The sequence below is a fragment of the Salminus brasiliensis genome, chromosome 2, assembly GCF_030463535.1.
Source record: "Salminus brasiliensis chromosome 2, fSalBra1.hap2, whole genome shotgun sequence".
In the NCBI taxonomy this organism is placed as follows: domain Eukaryota; kingdom Metazoa; phylum Chordata; class Actinopteri; order Characiformes; family Bryconidae; genus Salminus; species Salminus brasiliensis.
Genome location: NC_132879.1, coordinates 24,169,001 through 24,196,991, shown reverse-complemented (window position 1 = coordinate 24,196,991; position 27,991 = coordinate 24,169,001). Strand labels below are relative to the sequence as shown.

General features: G+C 40.6%; 1 protein-coding gene across 1 annotated transcript; it reads right to left on the bottom strand.

Moving 5' to 3' along the window:
- Positions 1–120: 120 nt before the first annotated feature.
- lamb1a (laminin, beta 1a) lies at positions 121–27,698 on the bottom strand. Its single transcript, XM_072671255.1, has 33 exons — positions 27,573–27,698; positions 26,852–27,024; positions 25,703–25,838; positions 24,069–24,142; positions 22,699–22,887; positions 22,512–22,575; positions 21,430–21,632; positions 19,582–19,702; positions 18,824–19,012; positions 17,672–17,848; positions 17,427–17,539; positions 17,010–17,089; positions 16,677–16,812; positions 16,380–16,538; positions 16,039–16,166; positions 15,764–15,884; positions 14,975–15,182; positions 13,272–13,415; positions 12,931–13,162; positions 11,339–11,502; positions 10,923–11,147; positions 9,862–10,079; positions 9,520–9,616; positions 6,276–6,645; positions 5,769–5,953; positions 4,724–4,965; positions 4,249–4,455; positions 4,017–4,161; positions 3,571–3,778; positions 3,146–3,287; positions 2,838–3,014; positions 2,492–2,651; positions 121–1,728 (listed from the first exon to the last, which is right to left on the bottom strand). The coding sequence occupies exons 1-33, from the start codon at positions 27,601–27,603 to the stop codon at positions 1,589–1,591; spliced, it is 5,358 nt and encodes a 1,785-aa protein (XP_072527356.1). The 5' UTR covers positions 27,604–27,698; the 3' UTR covers positions 121–1,588.
- Between the last annotated feature and the right edge of the window lie 293 nt (positions 27,699–27,991).

Sequence of the window (27,991 nt, the reverse complement as noted above, 5' to 3'; positions counted from 1 at the left end):
GTACACCACTGCCATAAATACTTCAGACTTCACATTTCTAACACACTTTGTTCTGTTGTCGGCAGAGGAGTGTGCAGAAGATTGTTTATAGAGACTATAGCTTTCTAAGTATTCGGATGGTTTTAAGATAGAGGCCTCCATTGGGGCACGGGAACCTGTGTCCATAGAGAACAGAGAAAGCTCTTCTACATGCTTTCTTTCTATACTGGAACTTCGAGCCCCTGTGCTTGTCTCTACTGAGCCTGGCAGCAGTATCAATGCCTCCTCATTGATTCATGGCTACAATGTGAGCAAGCACCAGCACATCTATCACTCTTTGTTGGACCCCATGCTTGGAATCCCAGCTGGAGACCAGCGGGCCAACAGTCTGGCACTGGGCCTCCTGATCAAGCAGCGGCTGTGGGAGAGGCTCCTCTGTAATGAAGGTGCAGAAACATATTCTTGATGTTCATTACTCAAGTTGTAGAAGGTTGGAATGTATTTGAAAGGATCAAGTGATTCAGCTTTGAAGAATTCTTAGCAGAAGTAAAATGTTTGGCAGTGTATGCTATCATATATAGTGAGGGACTTTCTGGTGTTACCTGCCATTAATTCTTCAAGGAAACAACCAGCTGACATGGTAGATCTCATTACGGTTTTATAATCTGTAACATCTGGCTAAAACACATCATCTTCATTTCTCATACAGTTACTAAATATCCTTGATATTCAAACCCCTATTCCAATCAATGCACTGTCTATAAAAAACACAAACACAACAAAGGGACAGATGACAAAACCTGGCTCTTCAGTAAACTTAACAAATACAGATAATGCACTGATAGACTACCTTGACAAAAGCTGAGGAGTCTACATCTGTCCTCAACGTCTAGAGTCAAACAGAAGAACATCATTGAAGACTCCTCATTCCCCACTGACTGAAGTGCATTTACCTTTACATTTAAGGCATTTAGCAGACGCTCTTATCCAGAGTGACTTACAAAAGTGCTTTGCTATTTACCCAAGAAAAACCTCAGCTAGTTAGAATAGGCTAAAAATTCAAAGATACCTCTAAGATTTAGACATTACTAAACACAAGTCAGTAAGGTGACCACTCTGCTATTCGCCCAAGTATTCTCAGTCTGCGTTTGAAGACAGCGAGTGACTCTGCTGTCCGGACACCCAGGGGAAGCTTGTTCCACCACTTTGGTGCAGGACAGAAAAAAGTCTGGATGCTTGTGCAGTTTGTAAAATCACAGAAATCACAGAATTAAGTGTTGAAGCATAGAAAACACTCTAGACCACAGCTGCTTGCATGAAAAATGTATTTGCTTTACTGTCATATACAATATGGTCCAGAAATCTGTAGAAAAAAATACAATAGGGTTTTAATTTAAAAATATAGACTAAAAACCAAATCAAACAAGGGAGAAATTGGCCTTTACAGTCACTTAGCCTTGCTGAGTTTGACATTACATTCATTTATTAACATATTTGTGTACAGGGTTTTCTTTTAATCCATTTTACATTCTACTTTGGTACACTGGTCCTATTATTTGTGGTTATTATCGTAATATCACTGATTGTCTTATGCCTAATAAGTCTGCTGTTAAAACAGACAGGTGCTGTATACAGTGACTTTCTGACTGATTTCTTGGAGCAGCTCTTTTACAGCCTTTTCTAGATCCACCAGCTGGTTGGCCTTGTCCTCCAGTGTCTTCTGGTTTTCATCATAGGATTTTTCCAAATCTGTTGGCATAATATTTCATTATTATTGCAATCGGTTAAAACAAAGTTACAATATGTGTATGCTTGAATCTTACTTATCGTGCAGAGTAATACTATATAAAAGTAAAGTGCACATTGAGTCATGCTGTTATCCTTTTCAACACAGTAGCACAAAATGTTATCCCTAATTAAGTCAAGCTGTATGAAAAACAATACATCACTAAGTATTTAAAGTTATACCACAGTTAGTTCTGACCTCACAATATGAGTGGCTGAAAGCCGTTCTAGGGGTGTCAAGTGCCAAGTGTGAAATTTTGAACTGTTCCTTGACAACAATAGACTTGAGGTTCAAGCTATAATGTGAGGCTTTGGCACTGGTGTACTGGTCCTCAAGTGTATTGTTGCTTGGACACAAACTCCAGTACTAATTACTGATTCCATAAAAATGTAATGAGTAACAATCTTTTAGATCATTTGAAATGTATTTTATTACTTTTGTCACTCCACACTATTTAGATTTTTTGTGATCTATCTGCTTATCTGGTTTAATTTGGCACACTGGAAATGCTAAAATATGAAGACACATCCCTATATTTCCCCACTATGTAATTCTCCTAAAACCACACCTTACTGTTTATAGACATAGTAAGTAAAATAAGAATAGAATAATAGACAATTTATTAATGTTATCCAATCAAAAATGTTAAAACATTGACTCTTATTACTGTTTTTAACACTGCTGTTGTTGTGCTAAAACTTTCCAGTGGGAGAGCTCCAGCAGTACCTTTGAGTAGCTGTAGTTTGTCACTAGCTTGTAACAGCAGCTCTTTGGCTTCCTGTTGAAGCACCTCAGCTCTTTTCTTGGCATCTGCTACTCCCTGAGCTTTTTCATTGATCAGCTCCTCCACGTTACTGTACTTCTCCTTCAGCTCTGTGTCCAGATCCTGTACACGAATATACAAACACACACACACACACACACACACACACACACACACACACACACACACACACACACAAACAGCAGGGTTAAATAGCAGATACCCATCTGATTTGTAATGCTTATGAAATCACATGTCATAGACTAGTATCTATGATGACATATTATGAATTTATTCGATTATGGGCACCTTTATTAGCTGCTCTGCCAACTTCTTGACACTATCTGCATCTTTCTCTGTCTTCTCAGCGCTGGTGGAGGTATTATGGGCTTTCTCCTTTAGCAGAGCTACATCCCTTTCCAGCCGTAGTAGCCTCTCAGTAGCATTACTCAGCCGGAACTCTGAATCTGCAGTTTCCGACTCCACCTGTTACCATAGAGAAAAAGCGGTAAAATCAGAGCTTCATGTGACAACGATACATTGTCATGATACATTTTATGAAGGGCAAGGTTCTACAAAAATGCAAGGGCTAGAATAAATCAGACACATTAACTTACAGACACCAGCAGATCCTGTGTTCCTTTGATGTTAGTGGAGGCCTGCTTCAGTGCCTCCGTCACAGTGGTTTGAGCTTTCTCCGCCTGCTCCAGAGCTTCCTGCACCATCTCGGCCGTGCTCTTCACATTCGATGCCTCTTTCCTGTTATAAACAGAGGCCTCAAGTTTATTCTGCAAACTTAATAATGTTAAATGTGGATGTAGGCTATGGCTCGAGCTTGTGTTGTGCTGCAGTGAGGCCACTAGATGGTGACAGCACATCACATACTGGACAAAGCATGTACTGCAATCCGTCTGTGCAGACTCCACTTCTATGCCACACTGGGAAAAAGTGATGTACTGAAGGTATCTCTTTCTCCATGTGATATATCGTATTCATGTGATGTACACATTTGGGTCAGGGAAAGTTTATTGAGTGTACTGACCTGGCTTTGCGTGCCTGCTCCAGAAGGTTCTCAGCTCTCTCAATGTCTGTAGCACTCTGATTAAGGATGTCTTCCACATCAGCCAGGCTGCTCACGCGGTCTCGGATCTCGGCCGTCAGGTTCTGCAACTGGGCCGGTGTTGTGGGCATCTGCATCTGCAGCACCTCGTTAGCCACCGCCTCAATGCTCTCCAGATCGGCTCCCTCCTCTGAAGATGTAGATGACATTAGCAAGGGTCAATGAGGGCAAAAGTTAGGAACGGTAATCCAAACATTTAAACAAGCTCAGTGCAATGTATACAGAAAAGGTCAACCAAGTCTGATGAGAGTGATCCTGAGTCAGCTCTTTCTTGCAAGAGTTGTACCCACACAATGGAATGGAACTTATCTCAAAGCCTGTTTGATTGGATAGGTCAGACGTGTTTTAATGGGAAGCGCTCAGCTTACGTGTGAGGAAATCTCGAATCTGCTTGATTAGTCTGCGCAACTCTTCATTGCTGTGGTCCACACGTCGCTTGGTCTCGTTGGCCTTCAGCAAAACCTCTTGAGCATTCAGCTTAGCCTCATCTGCTTTCACCTTTGCCTCCAAAACCTGCATTCAATTATACAGTGATTCAGTTTCTACTTAAAGCTCTCCTGTATCACTAATGTCACAGGCATGTTACTATGTTTAACTTACCATCTTAGAGAGCTTGTCGACCTCTTCTATGGCACTGACAATATCCTGGTCAAAGTCCTTGGCTTTCTGCCAGGCATTGTGGGCCAAGGTGGTGAGGCCAAGACATCCTTCTCCCCCACACTTCCTGTTTCCTTCAGCATCCACACAGCCCAAGCCTCCACAGGGAGAGTCAGCACAGGCTTCTGATCCAGCAGGACTGCCACATGTCTGGCATAAGATCACAATAGAGTAAATCACTGCATAGGCCTTAAAAAGCAGTGGGACTAGTTTAGTGTTAAAGTTGTAGATGTATATTCTACATGAAAGCCTCTAATTGACCGGTAGATTAATTACAGTATTAGTAATTACTCATTACCATGAACCAGAATATCATTCATAGTATACAACATTTTTTGTGCTGTTTTATATAATACAATATATATATTATATTGATAATGTATAAAAACAGTGTTATAGCTTATCATAAGATCTTCACCTTTTCACTGAGGTCAGACAGATCCAGAGTCTCCAGCTGGCCAGCCAAATTGTCCAGTGCATTGGCATGCTCATCCTGCTTCTTGTGGAATTCCTCTTTAGTCTGGTTCATCATGTCTTCTGTTTCCCTGCGCACTGAGGCCGACTGCTCCACCAGGCTGCCTGGGTCAGTGGTGGAGGCATTCGCACGCACCTCTGCAGCTTCAGACAGCTGAAAGTACCTCCTGATGCTGTCGGATGCTCCTAAACACACAGAGACACAGAGGAAATGATTTCAATTGATCAGGCATTAAGTTGATCATTCTTGGAAATACATGTTATAATGTTACATTTTGTTTGATGAATGCCATATGTAGATGACAAAGGTACATGATTGTAATGCAAGTAATATAATACTATTTGAGAAGAAAATCATAATGTAGAGTGTATAAATATAAAGTTATGATACACTCTTACAAAAAAGGTTATTCAAGGCTTCTTTAGTAAAGGCATGGTTCTCCCAAAAACTGTTACAAGTGAAAAAACAATTTTTGTAAAAGAACTGTTGGTATCCCTTTACTTGGATGGTCCAGTATATGGCTGGGTAGATGCTCACCTGACATTCAACTAATATTCAACTGAAAATGTATTAAATGCAACTGAACTCTAAGTTTAATGTAAATGACTGTCTAATAAACTAATATTCAACTGAAAATGTATTAAATGCAACTGAACTCTAAGTTGAATGTAAATGACTGTCTATTAAATGTAACTCTGCACCTAATTCTAACCCTAACTGTAACCTTAACCTAAACCTTACTGTAAACCTAATGTTAAAGTTAGAGTTAGGTGTAGGGTTACATTCAAATAATTTACATTTACATTTAATTTACAGTTCAGTTGCATTTAATAGACATTTAGTTTAATTGAATTGTTTAATATTCACATCTTGGCACTTTGAATCATGTAGTGTCTAAAATATCACCCATAAAATGAAGATATCAAGATGAAGAAAAACATAATTATTGGACTTTTGGACTCTTTTATAAAAGACTTTTGCTGCTTACCTCTCACATCCGAGTTCTTCATAAACTCAACTTGGTCTTGCAGCTCTTTGACAGTGCGCTGTAGTTTTTGAGCCTCTTCACTGAATGACTCCAGCTTGGTGTTTGTACTGTTGTTATCAGCTGAGATTTGAGACGTGAACTCCTCTGTCTGATTCAGCTTCTCATTCATTTCAGCCATCAAGGTTCTGAGTGAAAGATATAATGAGAAGTCACTTATTAACTCCTTAACTGCATATCATCTGAAATATTTTACCTCTTAGACTAGAAAGAGACTAGTAGAGACTAATTCCTCACTCAAAAAACGTACATAACTTACACATTAGTTTCACAGTAATTACCAATAATGTATATTACCAATAATTACCAAATAATTCATAGTAGCCAGTGGATATTAATCCTTATTAAATAATAAGTGAATTTTAATGGATGAAGCCATTAAACCACCTTCATTAATTTCATTACAACCCTAAGTGCACTCTACTTAGATACATGTGTGTAACAACATACGTAGCTTGCTCTAGCAGGGCCTGGATCTCAGTGAGTGGCTGAGTTGCAGGGTTCTGGGCCAGAATGTCACGGATGGAGTTGGCGCTCCTTTCCACATTGTTGATGGAGTCCTGGTAGGGTCCAGTGATGCCGCTGGATTTAATGGTGTTGACTTTCTGCACAAGCCTGTGTGTCTGGTTGGTGAGGTCTCCTATGATAATGTCCCAATCGCTGAAGCACTGGTGGCAGCGTTCGCAGTTCGGGAACTCACCAAAGTACCCGCGAGCACAAGTGTCACAGCGGGGGCCAGATACACCCTCCACACACACACAGTGTCCTGTGGCTTTGTTACACTGCTGCTCTGCAATTCCTCTGGGGTCGCAGTCGCATGCTGAAAAAACATCCATACAGATGTATATGTTAAAGATCACTTGATACTAAGACCATATTCAAATTAGATACCTATGGCCATTGCACAGCAGTAAAACAGGTTCCAAGCTCCACATTTAACAGTAGCAGTAAACACACTCTTACACACATGGTGAGCAGCCACCTCAGCACCCAGGAAGCAACTGGGGTTCTGTGCCTTCATTGCCTCCACACCCCCACTTCCTGCCTGTACTAGGGATCAAACCAGCAAGCTTCCAGGGCCAAAAAAAAACTGATATACTGTATAATCCAGCTGTCACCTGAGCTTACTTATGTGAAAACCTGTGCCTTATAAGACTTATCTAGCATTGCTAGGACAAGTGAATATTTAACTACAACATTATAATGTAGGACACAGCTTTTTATACATGCTTTAACTTTTCTGTGTCCAGGTACCTGAACTTTACAGAAGGACAAACATTATTAGTCTAAAACCAATGCCAATGCCTGCATCGGTTCCCTTGAATCCAGGGTATTAAATCAACCATTCACACAATAATGATTTTTTTAGAATAGAACTGCACACTTTATTGCCCCTTTTTACTCCCTATTTTAAAGACACAAAAGACACGTTGTGCTAAAGTGAGTCGACACTGACAGGCCACAAGGGGATGAAAGAATAAGAGAGGGGGTGGCGATAGAAAAGAGAAAAGGATGTGGAAAATACCCGAGGGAACACAACACATTCTAACACAGTTTTGCGAAACAAAGGGGTCTAACTAGCACACAGTGAGGTGTAAGACACTAAGCAAACCTAACATCAGCATGTTACTCTGGCCTCTTCCACACAGAAAAGCCCCCAACAAACACAGACGCAGCTTTTGCCACATGTGTTTATATTCACATCCCCCCACACAGCTTCCATCCAGGAGAGTTCATTTACTTGAAAAGCATTCCAACCTGAAGTGATTTACACACACACACTTACACACACGTTATCCAAGAAAGGACTTTGTCACCTCAGAGTCCTAATATGGACAAAAGGCTGCATGGAAGTGGGGGCTTCAGCTCAGAGGTTAATCCTGCTATTGTAAAGGGGAGCCTCAGGGTGGGTCTTGTTGGAAGTATGCAGTGAATGTGACCCCTGGAGACGACAGTGGTTCAGGCCTTTTGTTTGTATGATGAGAGTATGTGGAAATGATGTGGGGGTCTTCACCTTCAACGCTCACACAAACACATAAATACTGCAGCTACAATAACTGTGTTTTATGAGGTGGAAACTGGGCTGTTCAAATAAAATCAAATACACAAATACACACACTCACCTACCACTAAACCTTCAAAAGATCATAACCCCTCTATTTACTCTAGTATGGTTTACACAGACCTCAGCCAAGGTGTGGAGATGTCAATGTTTAACACACATACACACTAGCATGACCATCCCCTAGCCGAACCACTCAACAGTTACACCACACTCCAAATTGCAGACTACCTTTTTTATAGCTCTTTGACATTCATGACAGTGTTAACAAGCTTCCAGAACCATAAAACGCTTCCTGAACCTTCCTGCTCAGGTGAAAATGCAGACGTCTTCCAGTAGGTACAGTTCATTCACAATTCACCATCTTCAGGAAGCAACTTAATCAGGATAAATCAACACAAAAGGCTGCTAATCCAATCTGAAACTGAGACTATCTTTCTGTTCTGAACTTTTTAGGGCAGTCGTCTATCTAAGAAAAACTTAGATTTCCTCCTTTCACACATCTGTTTTCCATCTTCATGGAGATAACACCGATGCAACAAGGCGAAGGAGGAGAATCATGTTAAAACAAAGGCTAGCGTTCTATTCATCAAAGCCTGCGACAGCTAAAGCCCTAAAAAATTACTGCAAAAACAAGGTGCACGGTGCATCTCACTTAGATCTCATTAAGCATATGGCAAGAGGTTAAAAAGTCAAACATGCTAGAATCTAAGCTAACTAGCATTACCACAGTCACCCAGAAGACACACTTGAACAAGCCAAACAGAGAAAGTTCTCGTTCCTCTGCTAAAACAGATTGGGCCATGTTGAGGGTAAGTCAACACATAAGGATACTGAGGGGGTAACTTGATCTTAGAGAAACATTAGGGTTGGGGGCTTTGTGCTACATGTGTCCTCGCCAAACAAACAAGGAGGGAGATTTCTGTCGACACACTGACTCTTCAGCTGGGAGAAAACACAAACCCTGCCACACTAAAGCCTGACTTCCTGCAATGAGCCACGAACCCCCGGCTTGAGAAAAGACTCAAGAATGTAAACCAAGGACAGAGTGGAGCGTTTAGATATGTCTGAAAATGTTCATTACTGGTAACAGTACAAGCTGCTGGGTAGTCACACACTTCAGGGACTACAGCAAATTCTTTAAATCAGCTTACTGAACACCTGTTTCATCACTTGATACATTCATCACTTCTTCATTAAGTGCCTGAATCTTTTCTTCCATTAGATTTACTTTTACTAGTCTTTGAGGCATTGAAACATCTTTATCAAATCTTGGGTTTCTAACAGCATGTTGCAAGATGTGGTTTGCTTCACTCCAGTGCTGTTAGGGACAAAGAGTGCTTTCTGTAGACATGCACTGCATCAGCCACCAAAGACCCCTATGGGGAAAACCCACTAGAACAAAACAAAGGTGCATTGTAATGGAGGAGAATATATTGGGAGGCTCGGACAGATCCAGCCCCCGCACGTCTAAGTTCGTCATGGTAAAGCACATCTGAAACTTATCACCCAGAGCATGAGAACATTTCTATACTGTTGCAGTCTAAAGCCTGACCATGTTCCCATGGACAAAACAGCGAAGTACTCTTAATGGAAAATAACAATATATACAGTGTAAAATTCACAACTTACCATGACATTTGATCTCAGGGTTACCCCAAAACAGCTCTCTGCACTCTCTGCATGTTCTTCCTCCAAATCCAGGCTTACACGAGCACTGGCCACTAATCTATAAAATAGACATATACACACACCAGTTACACTTGGCACTACACTGTGAAATTCCATTTGCATCCTTAGATCTGTCAGGGATATATATGTATGCATTTAGAAGCTAAAATGTCAGCACGACCATGGGCAATACATCCACCAATCACTACACATTCATATAGCCATGGTGTATCAGCCACACCAAATACAACATTCAGTTAAGAATAATGCAAAGACTAATGCGTGTTGAGAAAAAGACATTACCTCATTGCAGGAGGAGCTGAAGGAATGATTGAGGTCGCAGTCACAATTCTCACAGCCTTGTCCGCTGGCCATGTTCCATGTATCTGGAGCGCACAGGTCACAGTGCTGTCCAACCACGTTGGGCAGGCACTGGCACTGCCCGCTGTTTAGGTCACAGTGGCATTCGCCCACAGAGGGACAGGTCTCTTGCCTAGTACCCATGTGGTTACACACACACCCTGCATTTGCAACAGAAAATGAGAGAAGCTAAAACACTATGCTATTACGTTGCAATAAAAGTTTCAAAATCTAAAAAGTAACATATGATTGATTAGTCATCAACAGTACAAGAAAGCAATCAGATTTTGATTTTTACTGGTTCCACATTTTATTGGGTTGTGGGCTTGATTTTGGACATTTAAATCTTAAACTTATTCACCTGCTAGAACTCAAAACCTAAAATCTCTTACAGTCAAACATGTTAAAGAAGCTTGGCGCAATTTTAAACCTTCATAGAGTTGGCAGTTCAAGCAAATTAGGCATGTGGGCAAGAAGGACAAGAAACCTGTTGGACAAATAACCATCTCTGCAGCACTCCATAAATCAGGCCTTTATGGCAGAGTGGCAAGACAGATGCCACTGGTGAGTAAAAGGCATATGACACCCTGCTCAGAGTTTGGCAATGGAAACATGTAGTCTGATGAGATGAAAATTTAACTCTTTAGGCAGAACAGCAAGATCTATGTCTGCTCAAAGGCTCATATATACGTAGCCAGGGAGACTTGCAGCTGTAACTGCTGTTATAGAGGCTTCTACAAAGTATTAAATACAGGATCTGAATACTTTTTGTGGATAAGAGATTTCAGTTTTTAATTTTTCATTCATTTTCAAAACTGACTAAAAACATTTTTGGGGTTGCTGGGGTATGTGTAGATTGACTGGTAAAATGACAATACTTTCAGAATTCACTCTATATCATCTCTGAAATCAATCCATCATGATCATTAGCACTGATAAGCATGTATGAGAATAAGATGTTATTAGATGATCTTCAGACAAAAGCAAGAAAGCCAGATACTTACGTCTGCAGTTCTGGGTGAGGGCATTGCCATAATAACCCAACTTGCAGTGACTGCAGCCTTCTCCTTCGGTGTGATAGAGGCATTTGACACAGGCACCGGTATGGGCATCACATGACCCCGGATCCGCCATGTCAATGTTGTTATTGCACTGACAGGGCCTGCACTCTCCGCCTGCCTCATGAGGATTGCCATAGTAACCAGGTGCACACTCTTCACACCTAGCACCTTGATGGAGTAGAGAGCATGAAATAAAAATGAACGTCCTTATCTATGATAAGCAATAAACTTGACATTAAAGACAACAATCAGATCAACCAAGGCACCCTGTAAATATCTCTTTAATGTAAGGCTTTAAATTGAGAGAAGCCTCAGCATGACATAAGGCACTTTCCTCTGCACTGTGCATTGATAGTTACCTTTATAACCCTGGTTGCAGACACAGAACACCTGGTGTGAGTCATGGTTCTTATAGCATGCCCCAGCAAACTGCCGGCTGCTGCCTGGGCCATCTGGACACATGCAAGGGCGGCAGTGGTCTCCGGAGCCTAGGACAGGGTCACCATAATGCCCATTCAAACATCTGCAAAGACAGGACATATTCAGAAATAAGGTTGCATTTTCAGGGCAGATGAAGTGTAACCAAACTGTGTTTAAACAATAAGCATTTTAGTCTTTATGATTGATCACACAAGTTTTGCTGTTTTGCTTTCCTACCTCAGCACAATTATACTCTATCAGGCTGAAATGCAGAATGTCAAATTTAAAAGTAAAATAATAGGACAAAGCTGGGACTAGGCTGCTCAGTTGTTTTTTGGCCAGCTGTGTGCAAACACAAAAGAAGCAGGCCTAGAGTTGATTCTGGATGTAGCATTTGCTCCTGTCTATCACCATCTGGACCATAAATGTTAATACCATTAAACAAAATAAAGTAATCAGAGACAGCAAATACATGAGTTTGACACCAGATGTGTCAAACTCAACTGTTTGGTGCATCACTAATAACCCACACAAATGAGCTTAGTAGTAGCAAACAATCACATAGACCATGAAAGACCACAGCATTAAATGACTAGTGACATTTAGTCATAAAGAAAAACAGATCAAGAGCACTATGCATGATCGGTAACTGTTTGTTGGTATGAATGGTTACCGCTAATGGTTACCGCAATCAACATAAAATGATGGATCAAATATTGGAGATAAAAATTAATAAACCCAATTCCATACAGCACACACTCACACTGTGTGATGTTCTGCTGGTTGCTGAGAATTTATTCAACTCACACAGAGCAACTCACAAAAGTTCTTCACTGTTAGCTAATTTCCATAAGTTAGAATCCAAAATACCTCCAAGATATCTTAAGCTAGACACACAATACTCAGCATACAACATTTGCCTGAATGTCAAGCATATCAAATAAGACATGAGTGCAATCGTAAGCCTTAATACGTACAAGCCTTAAAAAGCGTTTTAGAATAATAACCTCAGCTCAAAAAAAGGTGCATGACTTTTCAGCTGGGCGATGGACCAGCTGCCAAAGCAACCTCAAGACCAAAATGTAGGTTTTCAAGACCAAAAACTGGAATCATCTTAATTGTTAATTGTCACCTGTCCAACTTGCAACTCACTGAGCCTGCACTGAGCTGTGCACAAGTGTGTAAATAGTGACTGGTAATGCCGGTTACAGACATCAGTTGGAATATATTTTGTTATCAGGTAAAAATGAGAATTTTATTCGTAACATTATTATAATGTAACCAATGTTGGTGTTCTGAAATTAGGGTGCTATAGATAAAACAAGGTGTGGGTTCTATATACTGTTCATGCTGTATAGACATAAATGTCATCAGCTTAAAATCCTCAATCTGCACTTCAGTAGTTCTGGATAATTTCAATTAAATTAAATTTAATGCAGCACTGATCCAAAACATAAAAATCTGCTTCAGCTACTTCAATACTATATCATCAAATATGTAACAGAAGGATTATCCAATTTGAGTTACAGACCTTTCACAGTTGTGGCCAGTGGTGTGATCCTTGCAGTTCAAGCACTGGCCAGTTAGAGGGTCACACTGCTCCGCATGGCCGTTACAGGTACAGGGCCGGCAGTTAGGGAACCCCCAGTGTCCAGGGAGACAGCGGTCACACTGACGTCCATATGCTCCAGGAATACACTCACACTGACCAGTGGCCTCGTGGCAGAATGAATGCACTGAGCCCTGAGGATCACACTCACAGGCTGTGGAATGAGAGACAGAGCAGATTTAACCAACAGCAATCTAGAAACTCAGGTTCATTTAACTTTATATTCAACGTGATGGAAATAAATGCATCAAAATTAGACTTACATCTACAGCCTTGAGGTCCAAAGAGGAAGGTAGCGGGGGCACACATGTCACAGTTTCTGCCTACCACATTGGCCCGACACTGGCACTGGCCACCGTTCGGATCACACACCGTACTGAGAGAACCCTGAGGGTCACACTCACAAGCTGACAGTGAGAAAGAGAGACAGAGATGGCATAAATACAATTTATAATTTACAGTAACACACCCTATCATCACTGTCCAAACAAAACCATGTATCTCCAAAAAAGGTAACTTTAAAGGAGAAACAAAACCCTTTTCAATGTAAAATGTATGCAATGTAACACTTATGTAACAGATGTAATGTAACACTACGTAATGTATCACCATAAAATGCAACACTATGTAATTTAACAGATGTAATGTAACATTTTATTCCAAATCATTTAGAACATGTTTGATGATCCACTGCAACAAATTTGAAGGGCTGCTGCTTTGTTTAAGTGATGTAGAACATAAAAATGAGAAAAATGAAGATACAAGGTTTTTATATCCTGACAGCAATAATATTGCAATTTATGTGTCTTTGCAATTTCTTTTAAAAAACACAACTTCATTCTATGAAGAGCAAATTACACAATGGTCCAGCAATGCTAAAATAATATGACATCTGTGGTCACACTGAAAAGGCTCCTTTCCTTTCGTTTCCTCTCTGTAGTTGAAAACCTGATGAAATGCTCCGTCTTACAACTCATCGCATGCAGACCATGTGACTTCTGCTTAATTCATCACATTGACAGGAGAACAAAAACGATGTCTCCTAAAGAGCATACCATACTTAATAGAGCTCGGAAAGAGGCATTCTTCATGATGTGCTTCATTACAAAAAAGAGCATTTGTGTATGTGCGTATGTGCTGACAGTGAAGCCTTCCTGCATTGCAGGTTGGAGCATGTTGAAGTGGCTTAGAGTGTAATATGCCCCAGGCCTATCTGATGTCTCAGTCAACCAGATAAAGCACATAGAGATAAGCTACTCATCTTGGCAAGTGCATCTGACCTAAAGGCCTACAGACAGAAAATGTGACTGGTGAAGTTATAACTGACAGAATTTCAACTACTCAGCATCCTCACATCCAAATCACTTTATTCGAGTGCTCCTTTTATCTTCCGTGAAGTTTCATCTCAGTGATTTTACTTGGCTTTGGATGGTTAGTAAAGCTTAACAAAGATTATGGCATAACATTTTTTCCATTTTAATTTCTTGATAGCAACCCTATGGTAATCCAGATTCATATTTAGACTCACATTTAGATAATATAACGTTTTACCTATTATATTACTGGATTTGATCAGTAGAGTTGTAAAGATGTCATATCTGCAATGAATGCTGTTTGTTTCCTGTCTTTAGGGGATTTCTTCGTTCTTTCTATTTGACAGCGGATGAGATTTACACTATTGAGAAAGTCTGCCTCAGTCAGGAAACATGTGAGGCCCTATAATCAAGCCTGAGGGACCCATATACAAGCTCTGACATGCAGAAAGAGAGAGAGAGAGAGAGAGAGAGAGAGAGAGAGAGAGAGAGAGAGAGCAGTAAAGAGCACTGGAGGAGAGTGATGTGGAAGACAGAACCTGATAAATGACATGACTTATGAATGGCTGAACGGAGAGAGTGAATGCGACTATGAGACTGACTGGTAGTGGGAATTTGTGTGTGTGTGTCTGTGTGTGCCTGTGGGTTCAGACCTTTAGCTCCCTGATGCAGCAGAGCTGACACACTGAAGATGTAGTTCTTGCAGATGTCAGGCATGGGGGTCTTTACTACGCTCTGGCTATTCTCTAGGCAGCGGTAGCGCTGGAAAGTGTCCCAGGCGCTGTTGGTCTCCAGGTCACCACCCTCTGACCCAGAGCCAGAGAAAATCTCCAGGTTTTTGCAGTGTGGCATCAGCACAATCTGACAAACAAAGAGAAAAACTATCAGTTCTTGCTGAGAAACATATGTAAATTACAGACTGTAGCTGCACAATGTCACTAGATAAGCATTATCACAACACTGGACTCTTCAAAACCGATATAGCAGAAGACGGCAAGGTTCAAACAAACCTCTGTAAGTAGATAAGAAGATAGATAGCACTGTATGACCCCACTCAAGCAAGACAAAAGTAACCCACACCAATGTAAGAACATTAAATTGCCTATTTACACAATAGAAATGTGCCAATGTTATTTGTGTATGACTGCTTGACATATTATAATCATAAAGTCATTGTTTTCAGTGTAACTTTCTAAAGAACAGGTGTAATATCTGAATTTGTGATCATGTCAACAGGCACTTACTAGACTGCATAATAATTAAAAACAGCCTACATAAAATGAGCAAAATGTTCAATGTTCCCCTAAACCATTGTAAGGAAAAAGGCATGCATGAGAAGAGATTCAATAATATACAGATCTAGACTCTTACTTTTACACCACAATTAGTGTGAATTTCAATTTAATTTGAATAATTTAAGATTCAGTATAAATGAAACGTACCGAGTCAATAAGTGTGTATGGGGACTGGATGTCACTGCTGGTGGAGTAGCGAGGAAGACTCAAGCGGACAGTGTAGTTTAGCCCCTCCTCAAAACACACTGGCCTGGGCAGCACAACGTATCTGAGAGGAATAGATACAGCATGATGAATGATAAACAAAAGAATCCCAAGGAAAACTCTTTTTTTACCAGAACACAAAAATATGCAGAAGGGGCCTGAAAATGATGTTAGGATTTAATTACAACACACACACACACAAACACACACATACACACCTGGAACCAGGATGGAGAGACACCATTTGGTTGTCATCATCTGGCATAGTGTTGGCACAGCGGCTGTCAGCGGTGATTACACGAGGCCTAATGACAGTCATAAGTACTTCCTCCCACTGTTCTGGAAGCTAAGGACACACACACAGTAAAAAGGAAGAAAAGATACATACTGTATGATGCAGTGCAGAGTCTGCTATACTAGTACAAAACACCTCCCTTTAACAACGTTTTATTTTCTCAATAACACTGCTAACTCTAAAAATACTGTGAACACATCTTTGGTTTTATTAAGCAATGGTGCATGATACTGAAATATAATGCAGATGTGTGCACAAACTAACCTGTGGTTCGTAGCGAATAAGGATGTCATACTCCATTGAGTGTGGGATATTGTCAACGCTAAACTCCAGGTAAGCTCCTTCTGGAACATTCACAAAGCCAATACCAGTCCACGTGGGAGTGCGATCCTGAGGGAATGGCCTCTGGACAACTGTCACACCCTACAGACATAAAGAGAATTTTACTGTGTTGTAATATGACAAAGGTCTGTAATTTAGCATTAGTTCACTTACAGACACACACACACGCACACACACACACATATAGGAAAAGGCAGACTAGAGAAAAAGCAGACTTACAGGTCCAAACTTAGCATCTTCTGCCTCATAAACGTAGTGGTCCAGAGCAATAAAGTAAAAGCCAGACTCCACCTGGTCACAGCGCCTTCCAAACATATGCTCTCTACACTGACACTGGCCAGTCTCTGGAGAACAACTGAAGAACACACAAAAACAAGATAATCTCCATCAGTCAACGACTAACAAAAACACAAGAGGCCCAACAAGAGGCCCAACATTTGGCATATACAACAAATCTAATGTCATGTTCACGCACATGCATTATCAAGGGACAATTCATGTATGCTCTTACCAGCACATCTTCAGAGCCAAGCAAATTTATGTTACACTCACTTGTTATTCAGAGATCCTCCAATGTCGCAGTCACATGGCCTGCAGCCGTCCATGTCGTTGCTCAGCCCCCAGTGTTGAGGCTGTGAAGAGAACAGTTTGTTAAAACACTGCTGTGGTGCACAGCAGGCTGTTTATGACAGACCTCCCAAGATGAAACTGAGATTTACAGTGGCGAGCCATGAATATGCCTTCCACCGTCCAGCTAGATGCATAAACTAACAGGATGAAGGACTGTCTAGAGATAACTTTCACTACAACGGCCTGGATGAATTGCAACTACAATAATTTCCACAATAATTTTTAACAGTGAAACACCACAGGCTGCAAAGAGACTTATCATAGCCTAATTAACAAGTCATAATTATCATAAAGCCCAGTGTTAATGTCACTGTATTGTTAAAGGCAAGGATAACCTACCAAGCACTGGTCACAGTCTCTTCCCGTCACCAGACGCTTACAGTAACAGTTTCCTGAGTCTGTGTCACAAGGATTTCCACCAGGAACTGTCCCCAGAGTGTTACAGGTGCATGCTGGGTAAAGCAAGAGGCACATCATTTCTTACATTAATTTTGCAATCGAAAAGCTTTATGAATAAATTAAATTCATGTTGATCATTTTGCCTTCACAGTAAAGCAATAAACAAAATGTCTACAGAGACTTACGTTTACATCCCAGTGGGTCGTCACTGATGCCGTAATGGCCTTGTTTGCACTGGTCACAGCGCTCACCCTCCACATTGGGCTTACAGCGACACTGACCAGCGATCAGTCCAAGAGAGACATCTGTCAGAGCGTCACAGATTCCTCCATTCAGAGAGCCGACAGGATCACAGTTACAGGCTGGAAAGAGGCATACAGACATACAGACATACATACAAATATTACCACCAGTTAACACCAAAACAAGCTTCCTGAGAAGCTGAAGAAGCGGAATCAGAGCTCCTGATCCAAATGCCTGCTGTCTGAACTACTGCATTGCTTTGCCTGTATGATTAAAAAAGAAGTGCCCTCCTATTTCTATCACTCCAAGCATCAAAACAACAATCAATTATACAATTATGTTATTACACATTTAATTACACTGTGAGAATGACAACTCTATATTGATCAAGCTTTTTTATACGTTTGTTTAAATGGACTAATGGATTTCCTTCTGCTCATTTTATGAATACATTCAATTACAGCAAAACATATATTCTATGTTCAAACCAAATATTACACGCTGCACTATTTAGAGATGTTCTTGGCTTGTTTTAATGAATGAATTAATGTAAATGTAAATGTAAGAAATAATTCATGTAAAATTAAACTGCTGTGGTTTAACAAGGCAAAAAAAAAAGCTGTTAGTTAAATGTGTTAAATTACATAAATGAATGTACACCTTAAACCTGTAAATTAAATGTGTAAATGCCAGTTATCTGTTTGCACTTTGAAATAACGTGAAACCAGTAATTACACCATATGTGTGGTCTGATACAGAGTCAGATCCTGGCCCACATTTTTGTCTTGTGGTCAAAAGAGTGGATTTAAAAACCTCAGGGGCCACACAAAGGGAAGCGTGAAACTTAAGACGCCGCTGCATTGTGGGCCGATTAGGGTTCAGTGCTGCGGTGACTGAACGCTTCAAAAGCCAGGTGTTTCCCACCAGGGCCCCCCCCCCTCGTCCTGACCACAAAGAGAGGGAGAGGTTCAAAGGCCCATGCAGACATACCGTTCAAACTAGACCAGACAAGATACAAGTAGGAACAGATGACTGAAGGAAGAGAAGAAAAGAAGAGAGCAGAAATAGGAGACGAGATGAGAGAGGGCACGTACGCTCGCAGATGTTAGGGTCGCGGATGTCCCTCTCGTGATGCTGGTAGAAGAAGGGCTTGCACTGCTCACAGTTGTGACCCATAGTGTTATGCAGACAGTCGTCACACACTCCTCCGCTGATGTTACCGGAAGCCTGATACACGGCCATGTCGAAGTGGCAGGAGTCACTGTGCTGATTACAGTTGCACTCTGTAATGATATTGCAATGATATTTAGACATTCATTCGTTTTAGACATTTGTCTTAGTCAGAGTTAGTCACTGTTTTAGTGCAGAGATGAAACTATCAGATAAATGCAGGGCTGAATATTGGAAAATAAAAAATTGGATCTCTCCTTACGTAACAAATTTAATCTTTCCACGCTCACACTGTGTAATGTGATGTTGTTAGCTGTGTATCTCTTTCTGTGGATTAGTAGTTCATTTAAAAAGTAGAGTAAATAATAGTTTTTCAAATAAATTTTATATTGCAGCTAATTTTATATTGCAGGGAATTTCCCCACTGCGAGACTAATAAAGGACTATCTTATCTATCTTATCTTAATATTCAATATTTCAATATCAGTATTGGAAAGAAAAAGTGGTGTTGTGAGGGAACGTAACTGGGTACCACTTTTTCAATTGACCCCTGGGGCTTATTATTTAATTTTTTATCATACGACCTATCCACATATGCCACGTAGTAATGTAAGCGAGAAAGCACTGTGTGAGCCCACATATAGTTTAAAGGGATAAGCAACATTGTCCACAGGTATCTTACTTTTGCAGGCATTGGTGTTGCGTCCCTCTGCAGGTCTCCACGGTAGGTCATGGTAGAAGTCCTGACAGCGCTCGCAGTTCAGACCCATAGTATTGTGATTGCACATACAGTGGCCATGAACCTGCATGAAAAGAAAACATAAAAATGTATATTTTGAATCTTCTCATCTTTTACAATAAATATATATAGTCATGGCAAAATTGTACTAGTACACATAAACTAGAGACTACAATACTGCACCTACAATACTGTAGTAATTACACAAGACAGCTCTCATTAACAACATAATTAGACACTAGAAGGAGAGGGAAAACAGGAAAAGAATCTTACGCAGAGAGTTAAGAGCCCCATAAAGCCTCAGGTAAGTCAGTCTAAACCTAAAAATGTACTAAACTAAAGGAGTCCCAGCAAACCTTAGGATGTGAACAAAGACATATGGTTCAAAATGTCTACCAGAGAGTACACAACCACTTAACCAGAGCAAAGACAAAAACAGATTCTACTGAAACTAGAAAACAGGATTTGAAAAGAACTCAGCAAACTCAGCAAAGTGTGTTGCGGATAACCAACCCCATTTTCGAGCATGCAACAACTAGCAACTCAAAGTGTACTCCAAGTGAGCATTCTGCTCTGTTCACATTTGGTTCTTATAAAGGAAATGAAAGAAAAGGCACCATGGAATGCTGTTTGATTAAAAACAAGCCCCCAGTTTCAAACGACTTCCTTCATTGCATGTTTTCCTAGCTCTTAATCATCACCATCACTATGATTCATCAATTTCCCTTTAAAAGACAGACATACTTTCAATTGAAAAGAAGGACTCTTCAAGCAACAGGAAGTCAGGCAAAGGATACAGCTGCTCAGAACGAATACAAAAACTCCATCCAGATGGCTGCAGAAAATGTTTATACTGGATGCATCTGGACTGCATTAAGAAACGCCAGCTCTGGCAGCAGACAGAGAAATTCAAGAAAGCTCTTGCTGTACTGTATCATTACTACAGCAGATCTGGAAACATTACAGCACTTTTGAATAATTTTCAAAGAAAGTTCTGACACTGAGATCCAGATGGATTTCTGTTCAGTCATGTTAAGGTTCAGCTATGAAGAGATTTCTGCCTGACGCAGAAAGACGAAATACAGGGTAGAATATAGACTAAACAGGAACTGCTTTGCGAGGCTTCTGCCTTTAAGTATACAAGCTTTCATGCAGACACAAACACACATGCACAAACCCTACATACGCACACACTCACATGCAGCCCTTGCATGTGTTTACTAGAGCCTGACTTCTCATAAATTAAAAAGTGCATTCAATCTCAGATTCATTACACAGTGCACATTTCTCCAGTCCGGTCTGCCGTATCAATGTATTCAAGCATGAGAAACTGATTTCAGAGCATTTTTCACTCTGAGCTCAGTTAAAAAAGCTAGACAAAACAATCAGAGCCTGCTTACCAAAACTAATTGTTGTGCAAGATCACTGTAACATATTCCAGTAGCTATTACTTTCAAAGTTCTCAGCCACAACTACAATAATCCTGTCAGAACTTTTGCAAAACTGGGTTAAAAATTCAACCTAGTCAGAAAAACTTGCAGCAACTTCAACCTTAATTTAGACTGGAGACTTATTATTCTGTTCTTAATCATATGACAAATTACTCAGTAACTACTATACCTTATTTAGTCGATACAATTAGAGAGGCAAGAGAGCTATGAAGTGTAGACCCTATGGACTCTGGGCTTTAGGGTTTAAGGAATTAAAAAAGAAAAAGCAGAGAAATCCTCTTGGTGCTACTGTTCCACTTTTGATGACCATATCTAAAGTGTCTAAAGAGGCCAAACATACCATTCCGTCCACCACTTCTCCTGATCCATCGATGGGAGCACACTCAGAAGCGTGGCCATAGCAGAAGCAGTTGCCCCTCACCACCATGTCATAGATAGCATAGTAGTATTTCTCCTTGATCTCAATGCGTGAGTCCAGCAGATTATCCCCCAGTGTGTGCAGCTTTGTGAATTTCACTCTCAGGTTGGTGATCTTCAGCATGCCTACAATCAGATGAAAGAGGGTTACTGATGAAAATAGACAGTTCTTAACTCTGCATTTGTCACTTCTATTCATTATTGGGGTTTGATGCTAGAATGTACTGTGTGCCCTCTCTTGGAAAACACGCAACAGGATGTAGCTAGAAACTAAGAATAGATGTTCTTTACTGTTCAGCCTATAGAGAGTATCTGTGATTGGATAAATAGAAAGACAGTGAGGAAGAAAACAGCTTATTATGGGATGCTGACAATGATAAAGATGGAACCTTACATAAGTAGGATGTAGGACAGTATATGGGCGTAGGAAATAGGAAGACTGATGTTTATCTATGACCAAACACTTTTCTAATGCTTTGTTTTTTACTGTGTGAAAAATTCTTGGTTAATTCACACATGCTTTGCTTTAACCTCTTAACGCAAAAAGATTTATTACACACTAAGGTAATACACAGTAACACAGTAATACAGTGCCTCTAAAAAGTATGACCCCATTTTATTGCTTTTAGAAATGGAAACATATTGACAATATAAATTAGCTTTTGTCTTCATGGTGTTTTTGTTGCCAGGAATACTGATTTACCAGTGTTTGGACCTTCCAGACATACTACAATCATTTGAGACACCACAACATACAATTTGCATACAATTTAAGGCAGAAATTAATTCATACTACTAGATCTATAGATCTGACACTATATTCTTGGCAGGTAAAGATGTAAAATGCATTACAAGCCATTTTCCATTTTAATTCCAGTATTTTTTAAAGATTAGGAGTGGAATGTACATGCACAAGATATTTTAGTGCCCAAAAATCTGTTTTAATGAACGTGCAGTAACCAATAACAAGGGTTGCAAACACATGAAACTGTTCATATAACTTACTCTGGATCCTTGGGCTGTAAGGATCATCAATCCTGAATGCTGGATCTAACACTCGAAAGATCACCTAGAACAATAAAGATTTCCCCAAACAATGATTAACAACCTGAAAAAACACTTAGAAGGAAAACTTCTCTGAATTCTGGAAATATCCTTGCTGCACATTGTCATCTACACTGTAAACGCTTACCTCGCCCTCAGTGGACGGCTCAATGTCAGAATAGCGAGAGTCGCAAATGACGTCATCCACCTTCTTCATGGGGCCATGAGAGATGGAGGGGAAGGACGACTCGCAGTCATAGGCGAAGTAACGGTACACCTGCCACGTCTTTCCAAAGTCAGCTGAGCGCTCAATCACCATGGCAGCGGGCCGGAATGTCTTGGTAGATATGACATGACAAAGTAAGATGAATACTCATCAAACAGAGAACCACCCTGAAGGTACAGAACCAGGGTACTGTGGTAATGTTTAGGGTAATAACTTCAGCTAAACTCTTAAAAATAAAACTGCTTTAAATGGTTGAAGGACCACTTTTGGTTCCATAAAAAACCATGTGCGAGTGTGATGAACCTTGTAAAGGTCTGAAGAACCATCACTTGATGTTGAGGTTCTTTACCGAGTTAAAAGTTCTTCACACTCACACAGCTCTATTTAAAACATGGTCTGACTGACACATGCCATTTCCCTTCCAGAGACATTAAATAATTCACCTGATACTGTAACTCTCTCTTAAGGACAGCCTACTAAATGTCTAACGCAGGGCAGTCCATAAGCAATTGTCTTCCATGGTTTGCTGAGATCATGAATGCATTCTTGTCTCTGAGTAACTTATCCAGAATATCTGCTGGTCTGATTTTCTGCTATGGACAAATCTTTGACCCAAATGTTAGGAAACAACAACAACAGGCTTCTGATGAAAATGTCACAGCTACAGTCAGATCCATCTGTTAGGTCTTCTGTGCATGAACTATTAAATATTAATGTTGCAAAAACATCACGTTTGGTTGAGAAACAGCTAAATGACCAATTATCCATGTACAAAACAGGATGTGATTCCTGTATGGTCAACTCCAAGTGGAGTAAAATAAAGAGTTAAAGCAATATAAATTGTGTCTCATTAAAAACTGCACTGTATCTGTAAACCGTATGGGTACTCTATGGCTATGCGAACATGAGCATATATGATGCTACAGACTAAGAACATGACAAAGTATGTTCCAGACACTAATTAAGGCCATCTGGTAAATGAACAGTTACAGTGGGACCTTTATCAGTAACATTCCAAAAGCCTCAGTCACACACACAGCTGGAGCTCTTCCATCACCCCCACTGCTCTCACACACTTCCCCACACTCCCCCCACAGCCCCTTTGCTTTCCTGCTGTTTCAGCCACCAACGACACCTCAGCCTGGGGCCAATCTGATGTAAAATCTCCAAACACACACACACACACACACACACACACACACACACACGAACACACACACACACACACATACACATACACACCTATCCGTCATCACCTGACCCAGTGCCTCTCATTTTGTCATCGCAATTACCTTAAAAGTCATGATAAGATGGGTGAAGTGGAATTCGGCCTCCAGGTTCAGCTGGATGGTTACATTCTCCATGCCTGAGAGAGAGTGAGAAATTTAACAAGGAGGGAAAATCAGTTTAGGACACTGAAATCAAGTAATGCTTTTAATTTACTTGATTTAATAGTGTTTATCTGTTCCACATGGCCTGACAGAACTGCACTAGAATACCACACCTGTTGGAATTTAATGAATTGAAATAATCTAGAAATTATGTACCTATCAGAATGAAACCAATTCAGTGTTTTTCAGGCATATTTCAGTGATAAGGCACCTGTGCACCGAGAGCCTTTTGCAGCATTAAATAACAAATGAAGGTCAAATCTAGAAAATGGAGACACAACTTGCTACAATATTGAAGGGTGTCCAAGGTTGCTGATTAAGAAGCAGAACTCTGGCTGTAGTATCTGAGAAGCACAGCTGCACAGACACTGAAGGACAATTTCAGGGCAACATCTGCAGCCTGTACATCATGGAACAATTCCATGTTGTACAGTAGAGCTCTACAGTTACACACAGACATCTGTTTTTCTTGGAAATGTGCCAGTGGCTCTACGAAGCAGCGAAACAAAGTTAGATATATAATTAAACTGAATGTCTGCTTCCCCTGATTCCCAGGCCCATGTGTCCAGCTAGCTGCCAGTGGCCTTATGAATAACCACTTCCCATCTCCTCCGCATTACTCCCACCTCCTGCTTTCCTCTCCTGAAACAACCCAGGCTTACATTCACAGGCCTCTCTGGTTGCAGGCACATCCCTTACTTCCTTTTTCTCTGCATTTCACATTCCCTCATTCCCAAGAAACAGGCAATCCAGGGGATTACTGCCTCCCTCCCCCATCTCCGTGATAAAGCATGGCTGGCTAACATATGCCACAGCAAGTTTATGCGTGAAACCGCTAAAAAAAATCGCCCTGAATTTGTCTGACTCAAACACATACATAATTTCCATGTGAATAAGATTAGATGTAAGATATTATATCAACACAATGATTGCCAGAATTAAAAGCTCAAGAAGCCAAATGTGTTAATGTAATCTTTTTAATTCATGAGGAAATAAGGTATACATTCAATGGACAACTGTTTTTCTTCAGTGTGTGTGTGTGTAAGCTTCCACCCTATTTCCAGCCATGTGGACTAACATTCTGGCCATGCTTGGTACACAACTGTTTCTCAAGGCTCACGTGTGATCATTCCTAAGGGAAAAAGGTTGCCATTCCACAGTTAAATGGCAGGTCATTATCTTAACTGGTCAGCTATTAGGTGCCTGCTCTGAAGTTGGAACTCCCACCAATAGCGTGATTACATGGGGGAGCTAAACAGCTTGCGGAGAGAGGTGTTCCCTACAGTCCCTCTTTTACTGTGCTCTTTTTTCCCATGAGAACTAAATGCTTGATTCACTGCCCTCCTTCCTGTACACCTGGAAGCACAAAGCCTAGACACTAATTTGAGCAACATAAAGGACATGATTCTGGTCCTGCTCCTGGGAAATGTTCATTAAACAGATCACATGCCTCAGTAGCTTTAAAAAAACAGACAACTCTGGAAAACAAGAGGAAGAGAAGTTATACTTGTTGTACACTGTGCATATGAACTCACCATTTTCTGACTGCCACCAAGTTTTGAGTCGGTTAGGGGCAAAAGTTGTCACCACATTTTCAATTCTGTGGCTGGTTGTGTGCGCTGTTTCATCAAAGATCTTCTTAGAATCGCACACAAAGCATTTCTTTTCTTCCTACATTCAGAGGGGGTGGAAAGAATGAAAAATGTCAACAGCTTTCCAGGGCATCCACAAAACTTTCAGCAAATGTACTGTGAGCAATGATTCCAAAGCTCTGTTCATTGCTTTTGCATGAAGCAGCTGCACTTATGCTAATTGCATATGCCTCAGCATTTGGAAAAGAATGGCTTGTTTCAGAGTCTCACTGATTTGGAGGCAGCAGGGGCCTCATTCCAGATATGAAACCTTTATGACAGTGGAGCCCCCTCATACCACTATTACCACATCAACCAGCCACCACAGCACTGATAAGCCTACAAAGAGGATGGCAGCAATGTAGCCAGTCATCAACATGAATAAGGCTTCTTTAAGGTTTTCTTACTTTAGTTCCAAAACTTGTAATCTATCTCTGGGCTTCAACAATGAGCCCACATAGTAGAGGACAGTTTCCCTCACATCTCTATGATGATTCTTCAGGAGGTGGTGTCTGCCAGGAAGTATTCTAGACAGAACAGGGTCTCAGCCAGACTGAAGCCTTATAAAAACGTCGGATCTCTCATGCAAGAATGGGAAATGCTCCAAAACCACCCACAACAAATAATGTTTTCCAGTACAAACACCCATGATTAAAGCCCTGAGGGGCTGCGGAAGTTGCAAAACACCTTCAAGACCCTAACTGCCCACAGGGGAGGGGGGGGGGCTTATTTTCACACTCTCATCCATCAAATTAAATCTGTCTGCAAATCAACACCAAATAAAGGCATATATTAAACATATTATTCAAGCCAAATGTGGAAATGTGTTCTAAAGTTCTTAATATTTAACTTCTGCTCATGTACAACGGGCCTAAGATGTGTGGAAAACTTAATTGTGTGAGGAAAGTCTCAGAGCATGGAAAGAAAATAACTGCACACACTTAATTTCTTTCATTCATGAATTTCACAGCTAGACATTACCTCCATAGAAAGAGTAAACAACCAGTGAACGTGAAAAAAAGAAAAACTTAACCACAGACAGACAGAAGTTACCTGTAAATGACTGACGATGCAGAAAGGTTCGGGTTTTTCCAGGCCGCAAGTAGAGGAGGCTGAGACCTGGTGGGCCCGGCCGATCAGCAGGTCTCCAGTGGCAGGGTAACAGCTGCCCTCCGTACAAACATCCCCGCGCTCAGGTATTATGGCCAGAGAGAAAGCCCCCATGTCTAAATGATAAAATTCACACCATTTATCTGTGAGGAATCTCTCCTTCCTAATCATTTTATGCTCTTTCATATTATTATCAATTAATTTGATTAATTTTTACTTGATTCAATTTAGATTTACAGGGACAGTGTACATTAATTAACATCTCTGCAAATCTACCAGTTTAGTCAAATGGACTTATTTTAACTGTACTTTCTTCAGTATTATGATTTCTTCAAAAGGTTTAGGACTTTCAGGGCTTTTAGACACAGACAAACAGATACTCTCTCTCTCTCTCTCTCTCTCTCTCTATATATATATATATATATATATATATATATATATATATTTATTTATTTTTTTTTTTATTTTTTTTTTTTTTTCTGTGTGTGTGTGTGAAAATGATAAATTCAATGGCATGTTGTATTTTTCAGGCTATTTAAAGGTCACATTTAATTTACTTAAAAGTCACAAGACTAGTTTTATACTGCACATCTGAATCGATGTTTTGTTAAAAAAGTGTAACACCATTGTTCCAGAAAGCAAAACTATTAAAAGTGAAACTTACATAAAAGGGCTGCGAGCTGCAACATCATCATTTTGTGTTTGGCGGTGACACTGGGTGTGTTACCCGGCTCTGGCCACCCTCTCTCCAGCTTCCCTGAGCTTCCAACCTCCTGAGCTTCTGCTTCGGTCAAGGTCCAACTGCACTGAACTAGAGCGAAAGTTTTCTGCCCTCCCCACGCAGGCTCTGCCCTGGCGCATGCGCAGTGGAGGTGGCCCTCCCCCAGGTACTCTTAGCTGTGAGCAAGGTAGTAGACCGTTAAATCTTAGTAAAGAAACCTCTGAATGGCTCGCTGGAACATGCAGTGCCCCTTCAGTTTTGTATCAGGACGTTATTCATTTGTCATTAGTTTTCTGCTCATAAAACAATGCTCTGTCTGATGAGTGTAGTTACCCCTCCCCCTCCTGCGGGGGGAACAAAGA

What these genes read in the sequence shown, in the direction of transcription:
- lamb1a (XM_072671255.1), bottom strand. Translation starts at nt 27,603, where the DNA reads ATGATGATGTTGCAGCTCGCAGCCCTTTTAT. An exon ending in TTGGTGGCAGTCAGAAAATG is followed by an intron (nt 24,143 to 25,702) that starts GTGAGTTCATAT and finishes ACTCTCTCTCAG; the next exon opens with GCATGGAGAATGTAACCATC. An exon ending in CCCTGAGATCAAATGTCATG is followed by an intron (nt 6,646 to 9,519) that starts GTAAGTTGTGAA and finishes ATGTTTTTTCAG; the next exon opens with CATGCGACTGCGACCCCAGA.